Source organism: Neolamprologus brichardi, chromosome 4 (genome assembly GCF_056152115.1).
Source record: "Neolamprologus brichardi isolate AB-2024 chromosome 4, ASM5615211v1, whole genome shotgun sequence".
Lineage (NCBI taxonomy): Eukaryota > Metazoa > Chordata > Actinopteri > Cichliformes > Cichlidae > Neolamprologus > Neolamprologus brichardi.
The window spans coordinates 15755481-15771672 of NC_142107.1; the positions used below are offsets into that span (position 1 = coordinate 15755481).

At 40.4% G+C, this 16192-nt stretch overlaps 4 protein-coding genes across 4 annotated transcripts; 2 read left to right on the top strand and 2 right to left on the bottom strand.

The window, feature by feature from the left end:
• Nucleotides 1-4505: 4505 nt before the first annotated feature.
• Nucleotides 4506-5304, bottom strand: LOC148102996 (hemoglobin subunit alpha-A-like). Its single transcript, XM_087839905.1, has 3 exons — nt 5167-5304; nt 4859-5066; nt 4506-4739 (listed from the first exon to the last, which is right to left on the bottom strand). The coding sequence occupies exons 1-3, from the start codon at nt 5259-5261 to the stop codon at nt 4611-4613; spliced, it is 432 nt and encodes a 143-aa protein (XP_087696031.1). The 5' UTR covers nt 5262-5304; the 3' UTR covers nt 4506-4610.
• Nucleotides 5305-6203: 899 nt separating this feature from the next.
• Nucleotides 6204-7110, top strand: LOC148102997 (hemoglobin subunit beta-A-like). The gene is made up of 3 exons (XM_087839911.1): nt 6204-6351; nt 6545-6767; nt 6855-7110. Exons 1-3 carry the CDS (start codon nt 6260-6262, stop codon nt 6984-6986), a joined length of 447 nt encoding a protein of 148 aa, XP_087696037.1. The 5' UTR covers nt 6204-6259; the 3' UTR covers nt 6987-7110.
• Nucleotides 7111-11956: 4846 nt separating this feature from the next.
• On the bottom strand, nt 11957-12758 carry LOC148102998 (hemoglobin subunit alpha-A-like). The gene is made up of 3 exons (XM_087839912.1): nt 12619-12758; nt 12310-12517; nt 11957-12190 (listed from the first exon to the last, which is right to left on the bottom strand). Exons 1-3 carry the CDS (start codon nt 12711-12713, stop codon nt 12062-12064), a joined length of 432 nt encoding a protein of 143 aa, XP_087696038.1. The 5' UTR covers nt 12714-12758; the 3' UTR covers nt 11957-12061.
• Nucleotides 12759-13690: 932 nt separating this feature from the next.
• Nucleotides 13691-14605, top strand: LOC148102999 (hemoglobin subunit beta-A). The gene is made up of 3 exons (XM_087839913.1): nt 13691-13838; nt 14035-14257; nt 14345-14605. Exons 1-3 carry the CDS (start codon nt 13747-13749, stop codon nt 14474-14476), a joined length of 447 nt encoding a protein of 148 aa, XP_087696039.1. The 5' UTR covers nt 13691-13746; the 3' UTR covers nt 14477-14605.
• The last annotated feature ends 1587 nt before the right edge of the window (nt 14606-16192 follow it).

Here is a 16192-nt window from a genome sequence, read left to right on the forward strand (position 1 = left end):
ATGCGCACCAAAAAAAACCTTTATATTGCGCATTGATCAACTGAGGACAAAGATGTTGGATCAAAACATTCAACATAGCTGGGTAGAGAACATTACTGCAGAAAATGCGCAAATGTGTAAACATGTCATGAAATTAGTCAGTCACTTGTGAATTATTAGTCATTTGCAGAGCCAATGGAGTCAGCAAACCGTGCAGCTTCCTCCGGCGACATAAAAGTCTTCGATGTGTTATTATATTCGACTTGGAGCTTTGCAGGAAAGCGAAGAGAGCACTTAGCACCGGCGTCGGTCAGCCGCTTCCTCACACCACCAAAGGCCTGCCGCTGCGCCGAGACCTCCGCAGTGTAATCAGGAAAAATGGAAACTCTGTCTCCGCGGTACAGCAAAGGAGACCTTTGCCTGCTGAGTCGTAGTATGTCACACACATCCCGGTCGTTGTGGACTTTAGCAATGATGACACGTGGCCGTTCATTGGGCTGTGGCTTCGGTCTCAGGCTACGGTGGGCTCGGTCTATTTTTATCGGCCTGCTGAAGTTCTCATGACCCAAAAGCTCTGGAAGTAGGTTAGCAACGAAGTCGGTAGGGCTGCCTTTCTCATCCCCTTCCTTAACTCCCACAATCCTCACGTTGAGTCGGCGAGAGCGCCCCTCCAGATCGTTGACTTTAGCTTTGAGGAGGGTGTTAGCCACCTGTAGCTCTTTGCACGATGCTTCCAGCGTTGCTAATCGGCTATCGTTAGCGGACATAGCTTCATCAAGGTCTTCAAACCAGCGCTCAGACTCATGATATTTCTTCTGGAGAGAAGTTAGCGTTGCATCAATTGCATCGAGACGGCCCTCAACTGACTTCTTCAACCCGTCCACGAGCGAGGTTATTTTGGAAAGCTCAGCTCCATGGTTAGCGATAGCCGCTAATATGGCATCATTACCTGCCGCCGACTGGCTCGCCTTGGACGTATCCCTCTGGGTCTCATCTTTCTTCGGCATGATGACAAAAGATCGGCTCCGACAGTCCGCGAAACAGATTTTAAAACTACCCAGCTAGAAATAAACTTAAAGTGCAACTTTATGAGTGAGAAGGCACGGAGAGCACAGAAAACACGTCTACTCCATAGCTGCACACGAGCGCCCCCCCACAAAATACACTTTTAAGATATTTTGAGGCGTGAATGTAGTTGTGTAAATGTCAGATACCTGCTCGGTTTACAAGACATCACATATCTGCAAAAGTGCTCCGACATTTTCGGAGATCTGACACCCACTAGCTCGAAGCTAACAGGAGGTCGAGACCTACTACACCCGGGAGGAACACCGCTTTCCCAGCACATCGTGCCTCGACCTCCCGGTCGGCTTCGAGCTGGCGGCCTCCGAAGAATGCGGCTAAAACTTTTTCTCCCATGTCCCCTGCGGGGCTCCGTATGATTCCGCCCCCCACCATGATGCCGCTCCGGGCAACTGCCCGTGTTGCCCGTATCAAAAACCGCTACTATGATAACAGGATATTTCTTTGGTTTGTTTTTGTTTTGATTTTATTAATCTGGCACAGAAAACAACTTAATGCAATGGAAATAAAAGAAAAAGTAAAATTGAGACTCTTTATTTCAGGCTTCTCATTGCGTATCAGTGGACTCAGAGACACTTCCAACTCTTTGGCAACCTGTCCACCAATGCTACCATTATGTGAAGCCCCAAACTAGCCAAGCACGGAAGGACCGTGATGGTGGGTATGGAAAATGCTGTGAAGAACATGGACAACATTAAGCAGACCCATAGCTGGACTTGCCATCGGGCATACCCGGCATTTGCCCGGTGGGCCGATGGTGATTTTTCGTTTTTATGGGCCGATGGGGGTTTTTTTTCACGTTTTTTTTGTTACCGGTATAAACACTGAAAGGTGGTGGATGGGCCAGATGCTGGGAGATGTGTAAAAATAACTCAATTGTTTGGTGGTGGCTATTGCGGAGCTTCCACAGATTCAGTAACACAAGTGGTGGAGGCCAGCAGATGGAACACTCTGGCAGGTGGATGACGGAAAGGCAGGAGGAGCAGAGACCCGAGGCAGTGAACTGAACTTCAGGTAAGAAGTTATGACCTTCAGTCTATCTGGGTCAGATATAAACCAAGTTCAGTTTATTTTCCTTGTGCTGACTTTTTACAGTCAGTCACAATAACTCGTACTGCATACTAGCTAGCATGACGGAGTTTCTATGCTGCTGGGCGGGTGCTATGATGTTACTGATGTTGAACTTGTTTTATTTTATTTTATTTATAAGGTTAGTTATTAGAGTTTCCAACCATCCCGTAAAAAACAGAATGGTCTCGTATTCAGAGAAAATATTGCGGGTTTAGTATTGAGGTGAAAAGGAACACAATTTGTCCCGGACTTCAGCTACAATGAAAAAGACACAAAGCTGGATTTATTCTGTCTTTGCTGCACAGCTGCCTCTTCTTCTCTCATTCTCTCCCCCTCCTTCTCCTGTTTCTACTTCAATCATGAAACTGATCAATGATCAGCTGATCGGCTTTTCTCTCTTGTTTGTTTATCGCCCACTTTGCACCAGAAAGAAGAACCCAGCGGATGTTGCGTTAAACAACAGCAGCACGTTTAAGCTTGATCAGCTTTTGTTAGGATTTATTTAATATTAATTTCTAGTATCAGCTGATGTTTGTTGGAGCCACAGCTGTAAAAGCTGCTGGTCATGATATCGGTTTGGTTATCTGGTGAGAGGAAAACATGAAGATGAAACCAGGAGATGTCCTTACTGAATCATCAGAGCTGAACAGGTGATGGAGAAACAGGTTTACCTTTTAGGTGACATGAATGAGTTGAAGGGAAGTTATGAACTGTTTCTGAGAGACAAATAACACCAGGATCCTTTTTTTATGTAGCTGACAGCTGGTAACTGTGCAGGGGCGGGTCTAGCAAAGTTTTGCCAAGGGGGGGCATGTAGGGCATTAACAGGGAAAGGGGGGCACAAATAAATAGTTTTCTTTCTTATTCTCATTTAAAATGTCTCGCTTTTAACAAATAATTATCTGAATCTTACAACAAACGTTTTCATTTGATGTAAAATGTATAGAAATCCATTGTTGTACATAGTAATTTTTTTTTAGGGTCCCAACATAATTTCTTCAGAAGTAAGTACTGTATATGATGCCAGTATTTTCCCACATTTTCTAGATTCTGTACCAGTACTGTGTGTAAAATGCCATCAAAAAGTCAATTAAGTTTTATTCTTTCTCACCTGTCTGTCTATCTCCTTTCACTTTTTAAAGGTTGCCATGTTAGAAAAAATATTTTGCCCTGCCAAATGAAAATATATCTAAATCTGTCATAAGTAATCAGTAATGATCATGTCTCACCTCTAGTCTTCTCTGTCTTATTTTCAGGTTTTCACCATGTGTTGTAGATAGTTCAGGAGGTTAACTCGACCAAGCAGTCTACTTTCGGGTACTGTTTAGAATACCAGAATAGGGAGGATGGTGTAGGTTTAAGTTTATTAGACTGTTACATATATACCAACAAGACAGTGTACATCACTGTGACAACAGCGTTTGTTTTCATTCAAAGGCTTTATGGTTTTTCCTATAATACCTGGTGGGCCGGTCTCTAGTCAAAATGCCCGGGCTGATTTTTTGTCCCAGTCCAGCCCTGGGCAGGCCTACGCCAAAACTGTGTTATGCACTCTGAGTAGCTCCGTGTTGATCCTGACAACTTCAGGGTATGTGATCTGAGAGTTTTTCCACCTGTGATAATGATGAAGCATGTCATTATTATTGTATCCCTTTCATTTTAGGTGCTTTCTGAAATTGTCGCTTTTTGTGTGGCCTCCAAGTTTGGACCTCAAGTCTTCGCCCCTGATGTCCAGATGACCTGGCAGACATTCCTCGCTGTGGTCGTCTCTGCCCTGGGCAAACAGTACCACTGAACTTGTGGAATTATAGTTCACATTCATAACCAAATAATTTACAGCAGTGTTTTCGTTTAGCGCTTCGAAGCTGATGCATGTGACAAATAAAATTCCAGTTAAATGAAATTCTCTTTGTGTGATCATTTTTAATTGCATTTTGTTTTTCTACTCAAGCCTTCCAAGAGCAGATTTTTACAAGTGATTGTGCAGTTATACTGAAAATGTTCATGATAGTAATAATAATAATAGTAATATTAATAAGGGTGGTGTCATTTCTTTTTAACTCAGCCAATAAGTTGTAGTTAGAATTATCCATGTTGTATTATCTGAAATTAAAACCTCCTAAGCTCATTCTTATAAAAGGCGTCTATATTTTACTTCTTATCTTTGCAAAGGGTGACGCTGCCGGTTTCTATTTTGTTCGTTTCAAAATGAACACAACTATATGTTTATTTCTGATTGAATTTTCTCTTTTCCTATGCTCCCACGCCCCCTTCTGTCACTACATTATTATTATTTTAATTTCTTAACACACCCCTGCAATTATGTCAAAAGTGAATAGTGTAGGGATGCAGACAAAGAAGAAAGGACCAGCTTCCAGTGTTTATTATATTTATTAACGGAGCCCTGCCATTTTAAGAGGTTTTATTGACATTACTGTAGATGACAGGCTTCATAGGGGCTCCGGAGTTGCCGGATTTTAGCGGTATTTCTCGGACAGAGCGAGAGCCAAGTTCTGGAGGAACTTGTCAACGGAGAGGTGGACTTCGGGAGTGAAGTCTCCGGGGAAGAACATGCCCATGCACAAGATGATGTTGTGAGCAAGGATCTGTGAGGCAAAAAACACATGCATATGTTAGGTCGAAAAGTCTATATTGCCTCTTGACTAATGGTAATCTCTGTCTACAACGTGATCATTGTTGCGTGGATGTTACTGTGTGAGCTTACCCTGAAGTTGGCAGGGTCCACTCTGAGCTTGAAAGCGTGGAGCTCGCTGAGGGCAGACAGACCTCCAGTAAGGTCGTCAATCTTTGACACAGCGTCTCCAATGGCCGCCATGATGGTGGCACCATGCTTTTTCACCTGCGCAGAGCCTGGACTCAGATCGGACCAGTGAGAAAAGTAGGTCTTGGTCTGGGGATAAGCAGTCAGCATCCTGTAAATTATAAATTCAAATGATGGAAATATGAATAAGTACTTACTAATGAATAAAAGTATGAATGAATGAAGAATGAAAAGAAAGGGCAAAATACAACCTCACTAGAGCCTCTCCTCCAATCTCAGTTGTCTTCGGGGCCACTTTGACCCAGAAGTTCCTCACCACGGCCTTGTCCTTTGCAGAGAGACTCATGTCTGCGTTTTCTTCAGTTGTCTTCTGAACTGAAAGAAAATGTGTTGACTATTTGTCACTATCATTTTTATATAACACCAAAATGGACCACACCCAGCATCACATTTAAACCACACCTCTGCGATAAAGAAAAAAATCCAGAAGTTTCCGAGGTATTTCTTGAGATAAAAGTTAACGCCCCTCCTTGTTTTTAAGATATGGGGAAAAAAACCTAATATATTTATCCATTAAAGAAATTATTAAATAGCAAGAGGTTGTTTAAAAAGCAATGTGATATTTTATAAAATAATGTCCAAAATGTAAAATATGAAACAAGTGGCAAATAATCTCTCGCTGCCAAACGCTCGTTGGGTCTTAAAGGAGAATTAGAGAATTAGATGACAACATAAGCACTCACAGAATGACACCACATAATCAAAAATTAATATATTTTCTTTTTAACCAAAATCTTGGTAAGTAATCATATCCGAGGCATGATGTGAGATATAAAAGGATGACTGGTTGTTGCGCTTCATGTGGGACTGCACAGCACCTTTATCCTTCGTATCCTATTTATTAGAGGTTGGAGAATTGTTTTCAAATAAAATAGGCTACATTTCTTTACTAGAGATGTGTGTTGCATACTACCCTACTTTCAGGCCAGCTTGTGGGGATCTGATCACTTATGAAAGATCAGAAATCACTTTCGAAGTTTAAATGTTTTTTACTGTACATATAGGTTAAAAACAGTCTATAAAGACCTGTAGTCTATAATTCTTATACTTATTTCTATATTTGTTACATAAAAAAAATATGTGTTTGCGTTTTTTCCTTAGAATCTGGTAAAGATCCTATCTTACTCATGGGCAACAACCCAAAAGCCTGACGGCTATAGTCCAATCAGATGCTTCCAGGACGAAGAGGTGTGGCACTATGTAATTAATAAAAAGCTCCCCAGGATCGGCGTTTGCGAAAAGGTTTCTGATCACAAGCTACGTGAAAACCTTTACCCTGTCAAAATGGTCGAGTGGACAGATGCTGAGCGCAAGGCCATCGTAAGCCTGTGGGGAAAGATCGATGTGGACGAAATCGGTCCCCAGGCCCTCAGCAGGTAACCTGCAGCTCATTGCAATTTAGAAACACATTAATGTATTGTGTGACTTTCTCCTCCTATAATCTTAACACCGAACTGAAACCAATGCATCTACACGTATGTTTGTCTTTTTAGATTAAAATGCATATTTAAAAAAATAAAATTATATGCATTAAAATTGTTATTTTTTCTCTCTCTTGTCTTATTCCAGGCTTCTGATTGTGTACCCCTGGGGTCAGAGATACTTCAAAGCCTTTGGAGACCTGTCCACCAATGCTGCCATTCTGGGAAACCCCAAAGTGGCACAGCACGGAAGGACCGTGATGGGTGGTCTGGAGAATGCTGTGAAGAACTTGGACAACATCAAGCAGACCTACGCCAAACTGAGCACTATGCACTCTGAGAAGCTCCACGTGGATCCCGATAACTTCAGGGTATGTCCCCACCAGCACCCAGAAACATTTATCACTATTAGATCAGAAGTAATTCGTTAATTATTTTGTGCAACTCTCTCACTTTAGGTGCTCGCTGAATGCATCAGCCTGTGTGTGGCCGCTAAGTTTGGTCCCAGCGTCTTCACCCCTGAGGTCCAGGAAGCCTGGCAGAAGTTTTTGTCCGTGGTCGTTAATGCCCTGGGTAGACAGTACCACTAAATCTCTGGAGTGCCAGTTCATCAAAGATGTGCAACAGTCATAAAAGTGATTGTAAAATCATATCTCTTTAACTCTGTTGCCATATGCACTAATAAAAATAAAATGAAAACAAACTCAAATCAAACTCATTCTCTGTGCGATCATTTCAGGTGTTCTTATACCCGACAATACAACACTATGAACCGTTTAGTGTCATTTTAATTTAGACTGTCTTCAAAAACAACATTAATGACTTCTTAATTAAGAAATATGCCCCGACTCATTCATTATTTACGTTTCTTTGGCCTTAGTTTTTGTTTAAGTTTTGTGAACGAAGACTAATTTCAGCGAAGCTTGAGAAAATGTTATCTATCAATATGGTCGAGTGGACAGGTGCTGAGCTCAGCGCGATGGCGTCCCTGTGGGCAGTGGCGGTCCTAGCCTGTTTGGCGCCTCGGGCGAGCACTCCCTCTGCCCCCCCCCCACGCACACATAAAACATATTAAGGATTGTACATTAACATAAAACTGTTGTTGAAATTCACCAGAGAAACACACACACACACACACACACACACACACACACACATGAAGAGAGGGATAGTATGCATTGTATGCAAACGGCTACCAAACAGCCATCATAATTCGTCATACGATGAGAACAGGACAAATCAACAATTGACAATGACTAATTAATATTATATTATTGGATATATTGTTTGGAGTTTAGTCTGTTACTGTTACTATTTTTACAATTTCTTCTTGGAGCAACTGTAACCCACATAATTTTCTTAGGGATTAATAAAGTATTCTGATTCTGATTGTTTTAAGATGACCTGCCATTATCCAATGACACATCTGCTTACCTGTATCTTTTGCTCGTTCCTCCTCCTCTTCTTTTCTATTTTTTCTAAACTGAGCACCTGATGGCTTTGAACTTTTCTTGTCCATCATCCATTGGTTTTAATTTTGCACTCCAGTATGAACACAAATCCCCCAACTCGAGGATCACTACAACATAACCTAATAGACCTACACCTTATTTCACAGATTCACTTTGTCTAAGGTGCATTTCTGGGATTTTACACAACCCAGGATTCAAATCATGAATACATAATGGGCTTGGATTTACATCATTATGAACCCCTTTCCACGGGTTGTGTGTGAGACATTAAATCATCAAAATATAAAATATAAATTTTAAATTGTTATTGATCCCATTACCCCGAGTCTTTAGGTGTATATTTATTTTCTTACTGTTCTTATATTTATTGTTTGTTTACTTGCACTGCTGTACGGAGCCCCGCAGGGGACATTGGAGAAAAAAAAATTAAGACGGACTTTTGCGAGATCTCGCAAAAGTTTTGCAAGATCTCGCAAAACAAACTCGGGATCTCGCAAAACTTTTGCGAGATCTCGCAAAAATTGAATTCCAACAATGGCGGCAGCTACTTAGTTGTAATATTACTATTTCTGGGTCACAAAATACACTTTTAAGATATTTTGAGGCGTGAATGTAGTTGTGTAAACGTCAGATACCTGCTCGGTTTACAAGACATCACATATTTGCAAAAGTGCTCCGACGTTTTCGGAGATCTGACACCCACTAGCTCGAAGCTAAAGGGAGGTCGAGACCTACTACAGCCGGGAGGAACACCGCTTTCGCTGCACATCGTGTCTCGACCTCCTGGTCGGCTTCGAGCTGGCGGCCCCCAAAGAATGCAACTAAAACTTTTTCTCCCATGTCCCCTGCGGGGCTCCGTATGATTCCGCCCCCCACCATAATGCCGCCCCTGGGAAACCGCCCGTGTTGCCCATATCAAAAACCGCTACTGCCTGTGGGGAAAGATTTATTGGGCTGAAATTGGCGCCCAGGCCCTGAGCAGGTGAGTTATGTTAGATGACGATTTAGCGACGCTTTATTGGTATCTCCAAATTAATTATTCTTGTTTTTACATGCCTTGTTATTTACTGCATGATAACAGGATATTTCTTTGGTTTGTTTTCGTTTTGTTTTTATTAATCTGGCACAGAAAACAACTTAATGCAATCGAAATAAAAGAAAAAGTAAATTTGAGACTCTTTATTTCAGGCTTTTCATTGCGTATCAGTGGACTCAGAGACACTTCCAACTCTTTGGCAACCTGTCCACCAATGTTACCATTATGTGAAGCCCCAAACTAGCCAAGCACGGAAGGACCGTGATGGTGGGTGTGGAAAATGCTATGAATAACATGGACAACATTAAGCAGACCCATAGCTGGACTTGCCATCGGGCATACCGGGTATTTGCCCGGTGGGCCGATGGTGATTTTTCGTTTTTATGGGCCGATGGGGGTTTTTTTCTCGTTTTTTTCGTTAACGGTATAAACACTGAAAGGTGGTGGATGGGCCAGATGCTGGGAGATGTGTAAAGATAACTCAGTTGTTTGGTGGTGGCTATTGCGGAGCTTCCACAGATCCAGTAACACAAGTGGTGGAGGCCAGCAGATGCAACACGCTGGCAGGTGGATGACGGAAAGGCAGGAGGAGCAGAGACCCGAGGCAGTGAACTGAACTTCAGGTAAGAAGTTATGACCTTCAGTCTATCTGGGTCAGATATAAACCAAGTTCAGTTTATTTTCCTTGTGCTGACTTTTTACAGTCAGTCACAATAACTCGTACTGCATACTAGCTAGCATGACGGAGTTTCTATGCTGCTGGGCGGGTGCTATGATGTTACTGATGTTGAACTTGTTTTATTTTATTTTATTTATAAGGTTAGTTATTAGAGTTTCCAACCATCCCGTAAAAAACAGAATGGTCTCGTATTCAGAGAAAATATTGCGGGTTTAGTATTGAGGTGAAAAGGAACACAATTTGTCCCGGACTTCAGCTACAATGAAAAAGACACAAAGCTGGATTTATTCTGTCTTTGCTGCACAGCTGCCTCTTCTTCTCTCATTCTCTCCCCCTCCTTCTCCTGTTTCTACTTCAATCATGAAACTGATCAATGATCAGCTGATCGGCTTTTCTCTCTTGTTTGTTTATCGCCCACTTTGCACCAGAAAGAAGAACCCAGCGGATGTTGCGTTAAACAACAGCAGCACGTTTAAGCTTGATCAGCTTTTGTTAGGATTTATTTAATATTAATTTCTAGTATCAGCTGATGTTTGTTGGAGCCACAGCTGTAAAAGCTGCTGGTCATGATATCGGTTTGGTTATCTGGTGAGAGGAAAACATGAAGATGAAACCAGGAGATGTCCTTACTGAATCATCAGAGCTGAACAGGTGATGGAGAAACAGGTTTACCTTTTAGGTGACATGAATGAGTTGAAGGGAAGTTATGAACTGTTTCTGAGAGACAAATAACACCAGGATCCTTTTTTTATGTAGCTGACAGCTGGTAACTGTGCAGGGGCGGGTCTAGCAAAGTTATGCCAAGGGGGGCCATGTAGGGCATTAACAGGGAAAGGGGGGCACAAAGAAATAGTTTTCTTTCTTATTCTCATTTAAAATGTCTCGCTTTTAACAAATAATTATCTGAATCTTACAACAAACGTTTTCATCTGATGTAAAATATATAGAAATCCATTGTTGTACATAGTAATTTTTTTTTAGGGTCCCAACATAATTTCTTCAGAAGTAACTACTGTATATGATGCCAGTATTTTCCCACATTTTCTAGATTCTGTACCAGTACTGTGTGTAAAATGCCATCAAAAAGTCAATTAAGTTTTATTCTTTCTCACCTGTCTGTCTATCTCCTTTCACTTTTTAAAGGTTGCCATGTTAGAAAAAATATTTTGCCCTGCCAAATGAAAATATATCTAAATCTGTCATAAGTAATCAGTAATGATCATGTCTCACCTCTAGTCTTCTCTGTCTTAATTTCAGGTTTTCACCATGTGTTGTAGATAGTTCAGGAGGTTAACTCGACCAAGCAGTCTACTTTCGGGTACTGTTTAGAATACCAGAATAGGGAGGATGGTGTAGGTTTAAGTTTATTAGACTGTTACATATATACCAACAAGACAGTGTACATCACTGTGACAACAGCGTTTGTTTTCATTCAAAGGCTTTATGGTTTTTCCTATAATACCTGGTGGGCCGGCCTCTAGTCAAAATGCCCGGGCTGATTTTTTGTCCCAGTGCAGCCCTGGGCAGGCCTACGCCAAAACTGTGTTATGCACTCTGAGTAGCTCCGTGTTGATCCTGACAACTTCAGGGTATGTGATCTGAGAGTTTTTCCACTTGTGATAATGATGAAGCATGTCATTATTATTGTATCCCTTTCATTTTAGGTGCTTTCTGAAATTGTCGCTTTTTGTGTGGCCTCCAAGTTTGGACCTCTAGTCTTCGCCCCTGATGTCCAGATGACCTGGCAGACATTCCTCGCTGTGGTCGTCTCTGCCCTGGGCAAACAGTACCACTGAACTTGTGGAATTATAGTTCACATTCATAACCAAATAATTTACAGCAGTGTTTCCGTTTAGCGCTTCGAAGCTGATGCATGTGACAAATAAAATTCCAGTTAAATGAAATTCTCTTTGTGTGATCATTTTTAATTGCATTTTGTTTTTCTACTCAAGCCTTCCAAGAGCAGATTTTTACAAGTGATTGTGCAGTTATACTGAAAATGTTCATGATAGTAATAATAATAATAGTAATATTAATAAGGGTGGTGTCATTTCTTTTTAACTCAGCCAATAAGTTGTAGTTAGAATTATCCATGTTGTATTATCTGAAATTAAAACCTCCTAAGCTCATTCTTATAAAAGGCGTCTATATTTTACTTCTTATCTTTGCAAAGGGTGACGCTGCCGGTTTCTATTTTGTTCGTTTCAAAATGAACACAACTGTATGTTTATTTCTGATTGAATTTTCTCTTTTCCTATGCTCCCACACCCCCTTCTGTCACTACATTATTATTATTTTAATTTCTTAACACACCCCTGCAATTATGTCAAAAGTGAATAGTGTAGGGATGCAGACAAAGAAGAAAGGACCAGCTTCCAGTGTTTATTATATTTATTAACGGAGCCCTGCCATTTTAAGAGGTTTTATTGACATTACTGTAGATGACAGGCTTCATAGGGGCTCCGGAGTTGCCGGATTTTAGCGGTATTTCTCGGACAGAGCGAGAGCCAAGTTCTGGAGGAACTTGTCAACGGAGAGGTGGACTTCGGGAGTGAAGTCTCCGGGGAAGAACATGCCCATGCACAAGATGATGTTGTGAGCAAGGACCTGTGAGGCAAAAAACACAAGCATATGTTAGGTCGAAAAGTCTATATTGCCTCTTGACTAATGGTAATCTCTGTCTACAACGTGATCATTGTTGCGTGGATGTTACTGTGTGAGCTTACCCTGAAGTTGGCAGGGTCCACTCTGAGCTTGAAAGCGTGGAGCTCGCTGAGGGCAGACAGACCTCCAGTAAGGTCGTCAATCTTTGACACAGCGTCTCCAATGGCCGCCATGATGGTGGCACCATGCTTTTTCACCTGCGCAGAGCCTGGACTCAGATCGGACCAGTGAGAAAAGTAGATCTTGGTCTGGGGATAAGCAGTCAGCATCCTGTAAAATATATATTCAAATGATGGAAATATGAATAAGCACTTACTAATTAATTAAAACTATGAATGAATGAAGAATGAAAAGAAAGGGCAAAATACAACCTCCCCAGAGCCTCTCCTCCAATCTCAGCTGTCTTCGGGGCCACTTTGACCCAGAAGTTCCTCACCACGGCCTTGTCCTTTCCAGAGAGACTCATGTCTGCGTTTTCTTCAGTTGTCTTCTGAATTGAAAGAAAATGTGTTGAATATTTGTCACTATCATTTTTATATAACACCAAAATGGACCACACCCAGCATCACATTTAAACCACACCTCTGCGATAAAGAAAAAAATCCAGAAGTTTCCGAGGTATTTCTTGAGATAAAAGTTAACGCCCCTCCTTGTTTTTAAGATATGGGGAAAAAAACCTAATATATTTATCCATTAAAGAAATTATTAAATAGCAAGAGGTTGTTTAAAAAGCAATGTGATATTTTATAAAATAATGTCCAAAATGTAAAATATGAAACAAGTGGCAAATAATCTCTCGCTGCCAAACGCTCGTTGGGTCTTAAAGGAGAATTAGAGAATTAGATGACAACATAAGCACTCACAGAATGACACCACATAATCAAAAATTAAGATATTTTCTTTTTTACCAAAATCTTGGTAAGTAATCATATCCGAGGCATGATGTGAGATATAAAAGGATGACTGGTTGTTGCGCTTCATGTGGGACTGCACAGCACCTTTATCCTTTGTATCCTATTTATTAGAGGTTGGAGAATTGTTTTCAAATAAAATAGGCTACATTTCTTTACTAGAGATGTGTGTTGCATATATATATATATATATATATACATCAGAAACGGGTATTTACCCTACTTTCAAGCCAGCTTGTTGGGATCTGATCACTTACGAAAGATCAGAAATCACTTTCGAGGTTTAAATGTTTTTACTGTACGTATAGGTTAAAAACAGTCTATAAAGACCTGTAGTCTATAATTGTTATACTTATTTCTATATTTGTTACATAAAAAAATATGTGTTTGCGTTTTTTTCTTTATAATCTGGTAAAGATCCTATCTTACTCATGGGCAACAACCCAAAAGCCTGACGGCTATAGTCCAATCAGATGCTTCCAGGACGAAGAGGTGTGGCACTATGTAATTAATAAAAAGCTCCCCAGGATCGGCGTTTGCGAAAAGGTTTCTGATCACAAGCTACGTGAAAACCTTTATGCTGTCAAAATGGTCGAGTGGACAGATGCTGAGCGCAAAGCCATCATAGGCCTGTGGGGAAAGATCGATGTGGGGGAAATCGGTCCCCAGGCCCTCAGCAGGTAACCTGCAGCTCATTGCAATTTAGAAACACATTTATGTATTGTGTGACTTTCTCTTCCTATAATCTTAACACCGAACTGAAACCAATGCATCTACACGTATGTTTGTCTTTTTAGATTAAAATGCATATTTTTTTTAAAAAAAAAATTATGTGCATTAAAATTGTTATTTTTTCTCTCTCTTGTCTTATTCCAGGCTTCTGATTGTTTACCCCTGGGGTCAGAGATACTTCAAAGCCTTTGGAGACCTGTCCACCAATGCTGCCATTCTGGGAAACCCCAAAGTGGCACAGCACGGAAGGACCGTGATGGGTGGTCTGGAAAATGCTGTGAAGAACTTGGACAACATCAAGCAGACCTACGCCAAACTGAGCACTATGCACTCTGAGAAGCTCCACGTGGATCCCGATAACTTCAGGGTATGTCCCCACTAGCACCCAGAAACATTTATCACTATTAGATCAGAAGTAATTCGTTAATTATTTTGTACAACTCTCTCACTTTAGGTGCTCGCTGAATGCATCAGCCTGTGTGTGGCCGCTAAGTTTGGTCCCAGCGTCTTCACCCCTGAGGTCCAGGAAGCCTGGCAGAAGTTTTTGTCCGTGGTCGTTAATGCCCTGGGTAGACAGTACCACTAAATCTCTGGAGTGCCAGTTCATCAAAGATGTGCAACAGTCATAAAAGTGATTGTAAAATCATATCTCTTTAACTCTGTTGCCATATGCACTAATAAAAATAAAATAAAAAATAAAAAATCTCAAATCAAACTCATTCTCTGTGCGATCATTTCAGGTGTTCTTATACCCGATAATTCAACACTAAGAATCATTTTGTGTCAGTTTAATTTTGTCTTCAAAAACAACATTAATGACTTTTTAATTAAGAAATATGCCCCGACTCATTCATTATTTACATTTCTTTGTCCTCATTACAAAGTATTTTAAAGATATTTAATATTATATAACGGATTGCCATCTCCTCTGATTCTCAACCGGTATTCATTCTACTATATCGATTGCGACTATGGATATAATTAGTATAGACTTCTTTTTTTTTTATTTTAGACTTTTTGGGTACCACTGAGTTTTCTGAAGTGTCAGTTCACATTTGCAAACAAAAAGATATGCAGCAGTCTTCCGGTTTCCGACATGTTCCTGCTTTGAAACTGTTGCATAGAAAAATGAAATGCAATAAACTGGCTGCAATCTGTTGTGGCATGATCACCTGGAAAAGGACCGGGGTGGTGAGAATAAGGTGTGTGCCCTTGTGAGTCAGCAAATTGTATATTTGTTGTGAATTATTTACAGTAATTTATTTCTTATATTTGCCAGCGGAGAACGGTTATTCTGGCTTCTTTAAAAATGTACAGTTTGATATAAAAGGGAGTGGTTTTCTAAAATTAATGATAACAGTGTGTCACAATATCGTGAGGGCGCGGTTGAAAGTTTTGGAACTGATACACACCGGGTGCCCGGGTCTTTTAGTACTTCATGACAGAAGATCTTACAAAAATCTTAATGCATATCCCCTTATTATTTTTGAACAAACAAAGTTACCACTGCTAAAATGTGCTTTATTTCTGCAGGCGTCAGCCGGGGATTATAGTGCAGCTCTAAATGCATGCAAGTGAATAAACAGAGTTCCTATACACACGTGATATTCAAAATGGAGAATAAAGAGAGTGCAATCCATCCAGCCATCCATCATCTTCATCTGGATCTAAATTCAAAGCTCCCACAGTCGCCCAAATGCGTCATCTAGTGGATAAAATTTGACATTGACGAGCTTGTTTTATAGAGTTGAGATAAACTAAAATTAGAGCGGATTACAATTACTGTGCAAAACGGGGGAAAAGGTTATTTGTGTTTTGTTGTCAGACATATTCCGATCCATACAGAGATTTAAAAAGAATCTCCCCCAGTTTAAATCTCAACTCAAAACCCATCTGTTCAAATCTGCATATTCACTGTGAACCCACTGTTTGTTAATTTTATCTTGTGCTTTTGTTTTATTGTTCTTCATTTTGTCATTTTTCCATTATGTGTTTTATCTAATTGTAAAGTGTCCTTGGGTGCATGTCTTGAAAGGCGCTTTATAAATTAAAAAAAATGTTGTTATTATTCTTATTCTTATTCTTATTCTTATTCTTATTCTTATTCTTATTCTTATTATTATTATTATTATTAAAAGAAAAGAAAAGAAAAGAAAAGAAAAGAAAGAAAAGAAAGAAAAGAAAGAAAAGAAAAATGGACAAGAAATGAAAATAGGTTTTAGAAACAATTTAGTTCCCGGATATCTCGTTTGGACTTTTACCATTTCATCGTCATCCTTTTCCTACTGGTCCACAGTCACCA

Excerpts from the sequence above, each read along its gene's own strand:
- LOC148102998 (XM_087839912.1), bottom strand. The coding sequence starts at position 12,713 with ATGAGTCTCTCTGGAAAGGACAAGGCCGTGGTGAGGAACTTCTGGGTC. Across the intron at positions 12,518-12,618 it reads GGAGGAGAGGCTCTGGGGAG|GATGCTGACTGCTTATCCCC; the intron begins GTTGTATTTTGC and ends TATATTTTACAG. Across the intron at positions 12,191-12,309 it reads TGGACCCTGCCAACTTCAGG|GTCCTTGCTCACAACATCAT; the intron begins GTAAGCTCACAC and ends TTTGCCTCACAG.
- LOC148102996 (XM_087839905.1), bottom strand. The coding sequence starts at position 5,261 with ATGAGTCTCTCTGCAAAGGACAAGGCCGTGGTGAGGAACTTCTGGGTC. Across the intron at positions 5,067-5,166 it reads GGAGGAGAGGCTCTAGTGAG|GATGCTGACTGCTTATCCCC; the intron begins GTTGTATTTTGC and ends TATAATTTACAG. Across the intron at positions 4,740-4,858 it reads TGGACCCTGCCAACTTCAGG|ATCCTTGCTCACAACATCAT; the intron begins GTAAGCTCACAC and ends TTTGCCTCACAG.
- LOC148102999 (XM_087839913.1), top strand. The coding sequence starts at position 13,747 with ATGGTCGAGTGGACAGATGCTGAGCGCAAAGCCATCATAGGCCTGTGG. Across the intron at positions 13,839-14,034 it reads GGTCCCCAGGCCCTCAGCAG|GCTTCTGATTGTTTACCCCT; the intron begins GTAACCTGCAGC and ends GTCTTATTCCAG. Across the intron at positions 14,258-14,344 it reads TGGATCCCGATAACTTCAGG|GTGCTCGCTGAATGCATCAG; the intron begins GTATGTCCCCAC and ends CTCTCACTTTAG.
- LOC148102997 (XM_087839911.1), top strand. The coding sequence starts at position 6,260 with ATGGTCGAGTGGACAGATGCTGAGCGCAAGGCCATCGTAAGCCTGTGG. Across the intron at positions 6,352-6,544 it reads GGTCCCCAGGCCCTCAGCAG|GCTTCTGATTGTGTACCCCT; the intron begins GTAACCTGCAGC and ends GTCTTATTCCAG. Across the intron at positions 6,768-6,854 it reads TGGATCCCGATAACTTCAGG|GTGCTCGCTGAATGCATCAG; the intron begins GTATGTCCCCAC and ends CTCTCACTTTAG.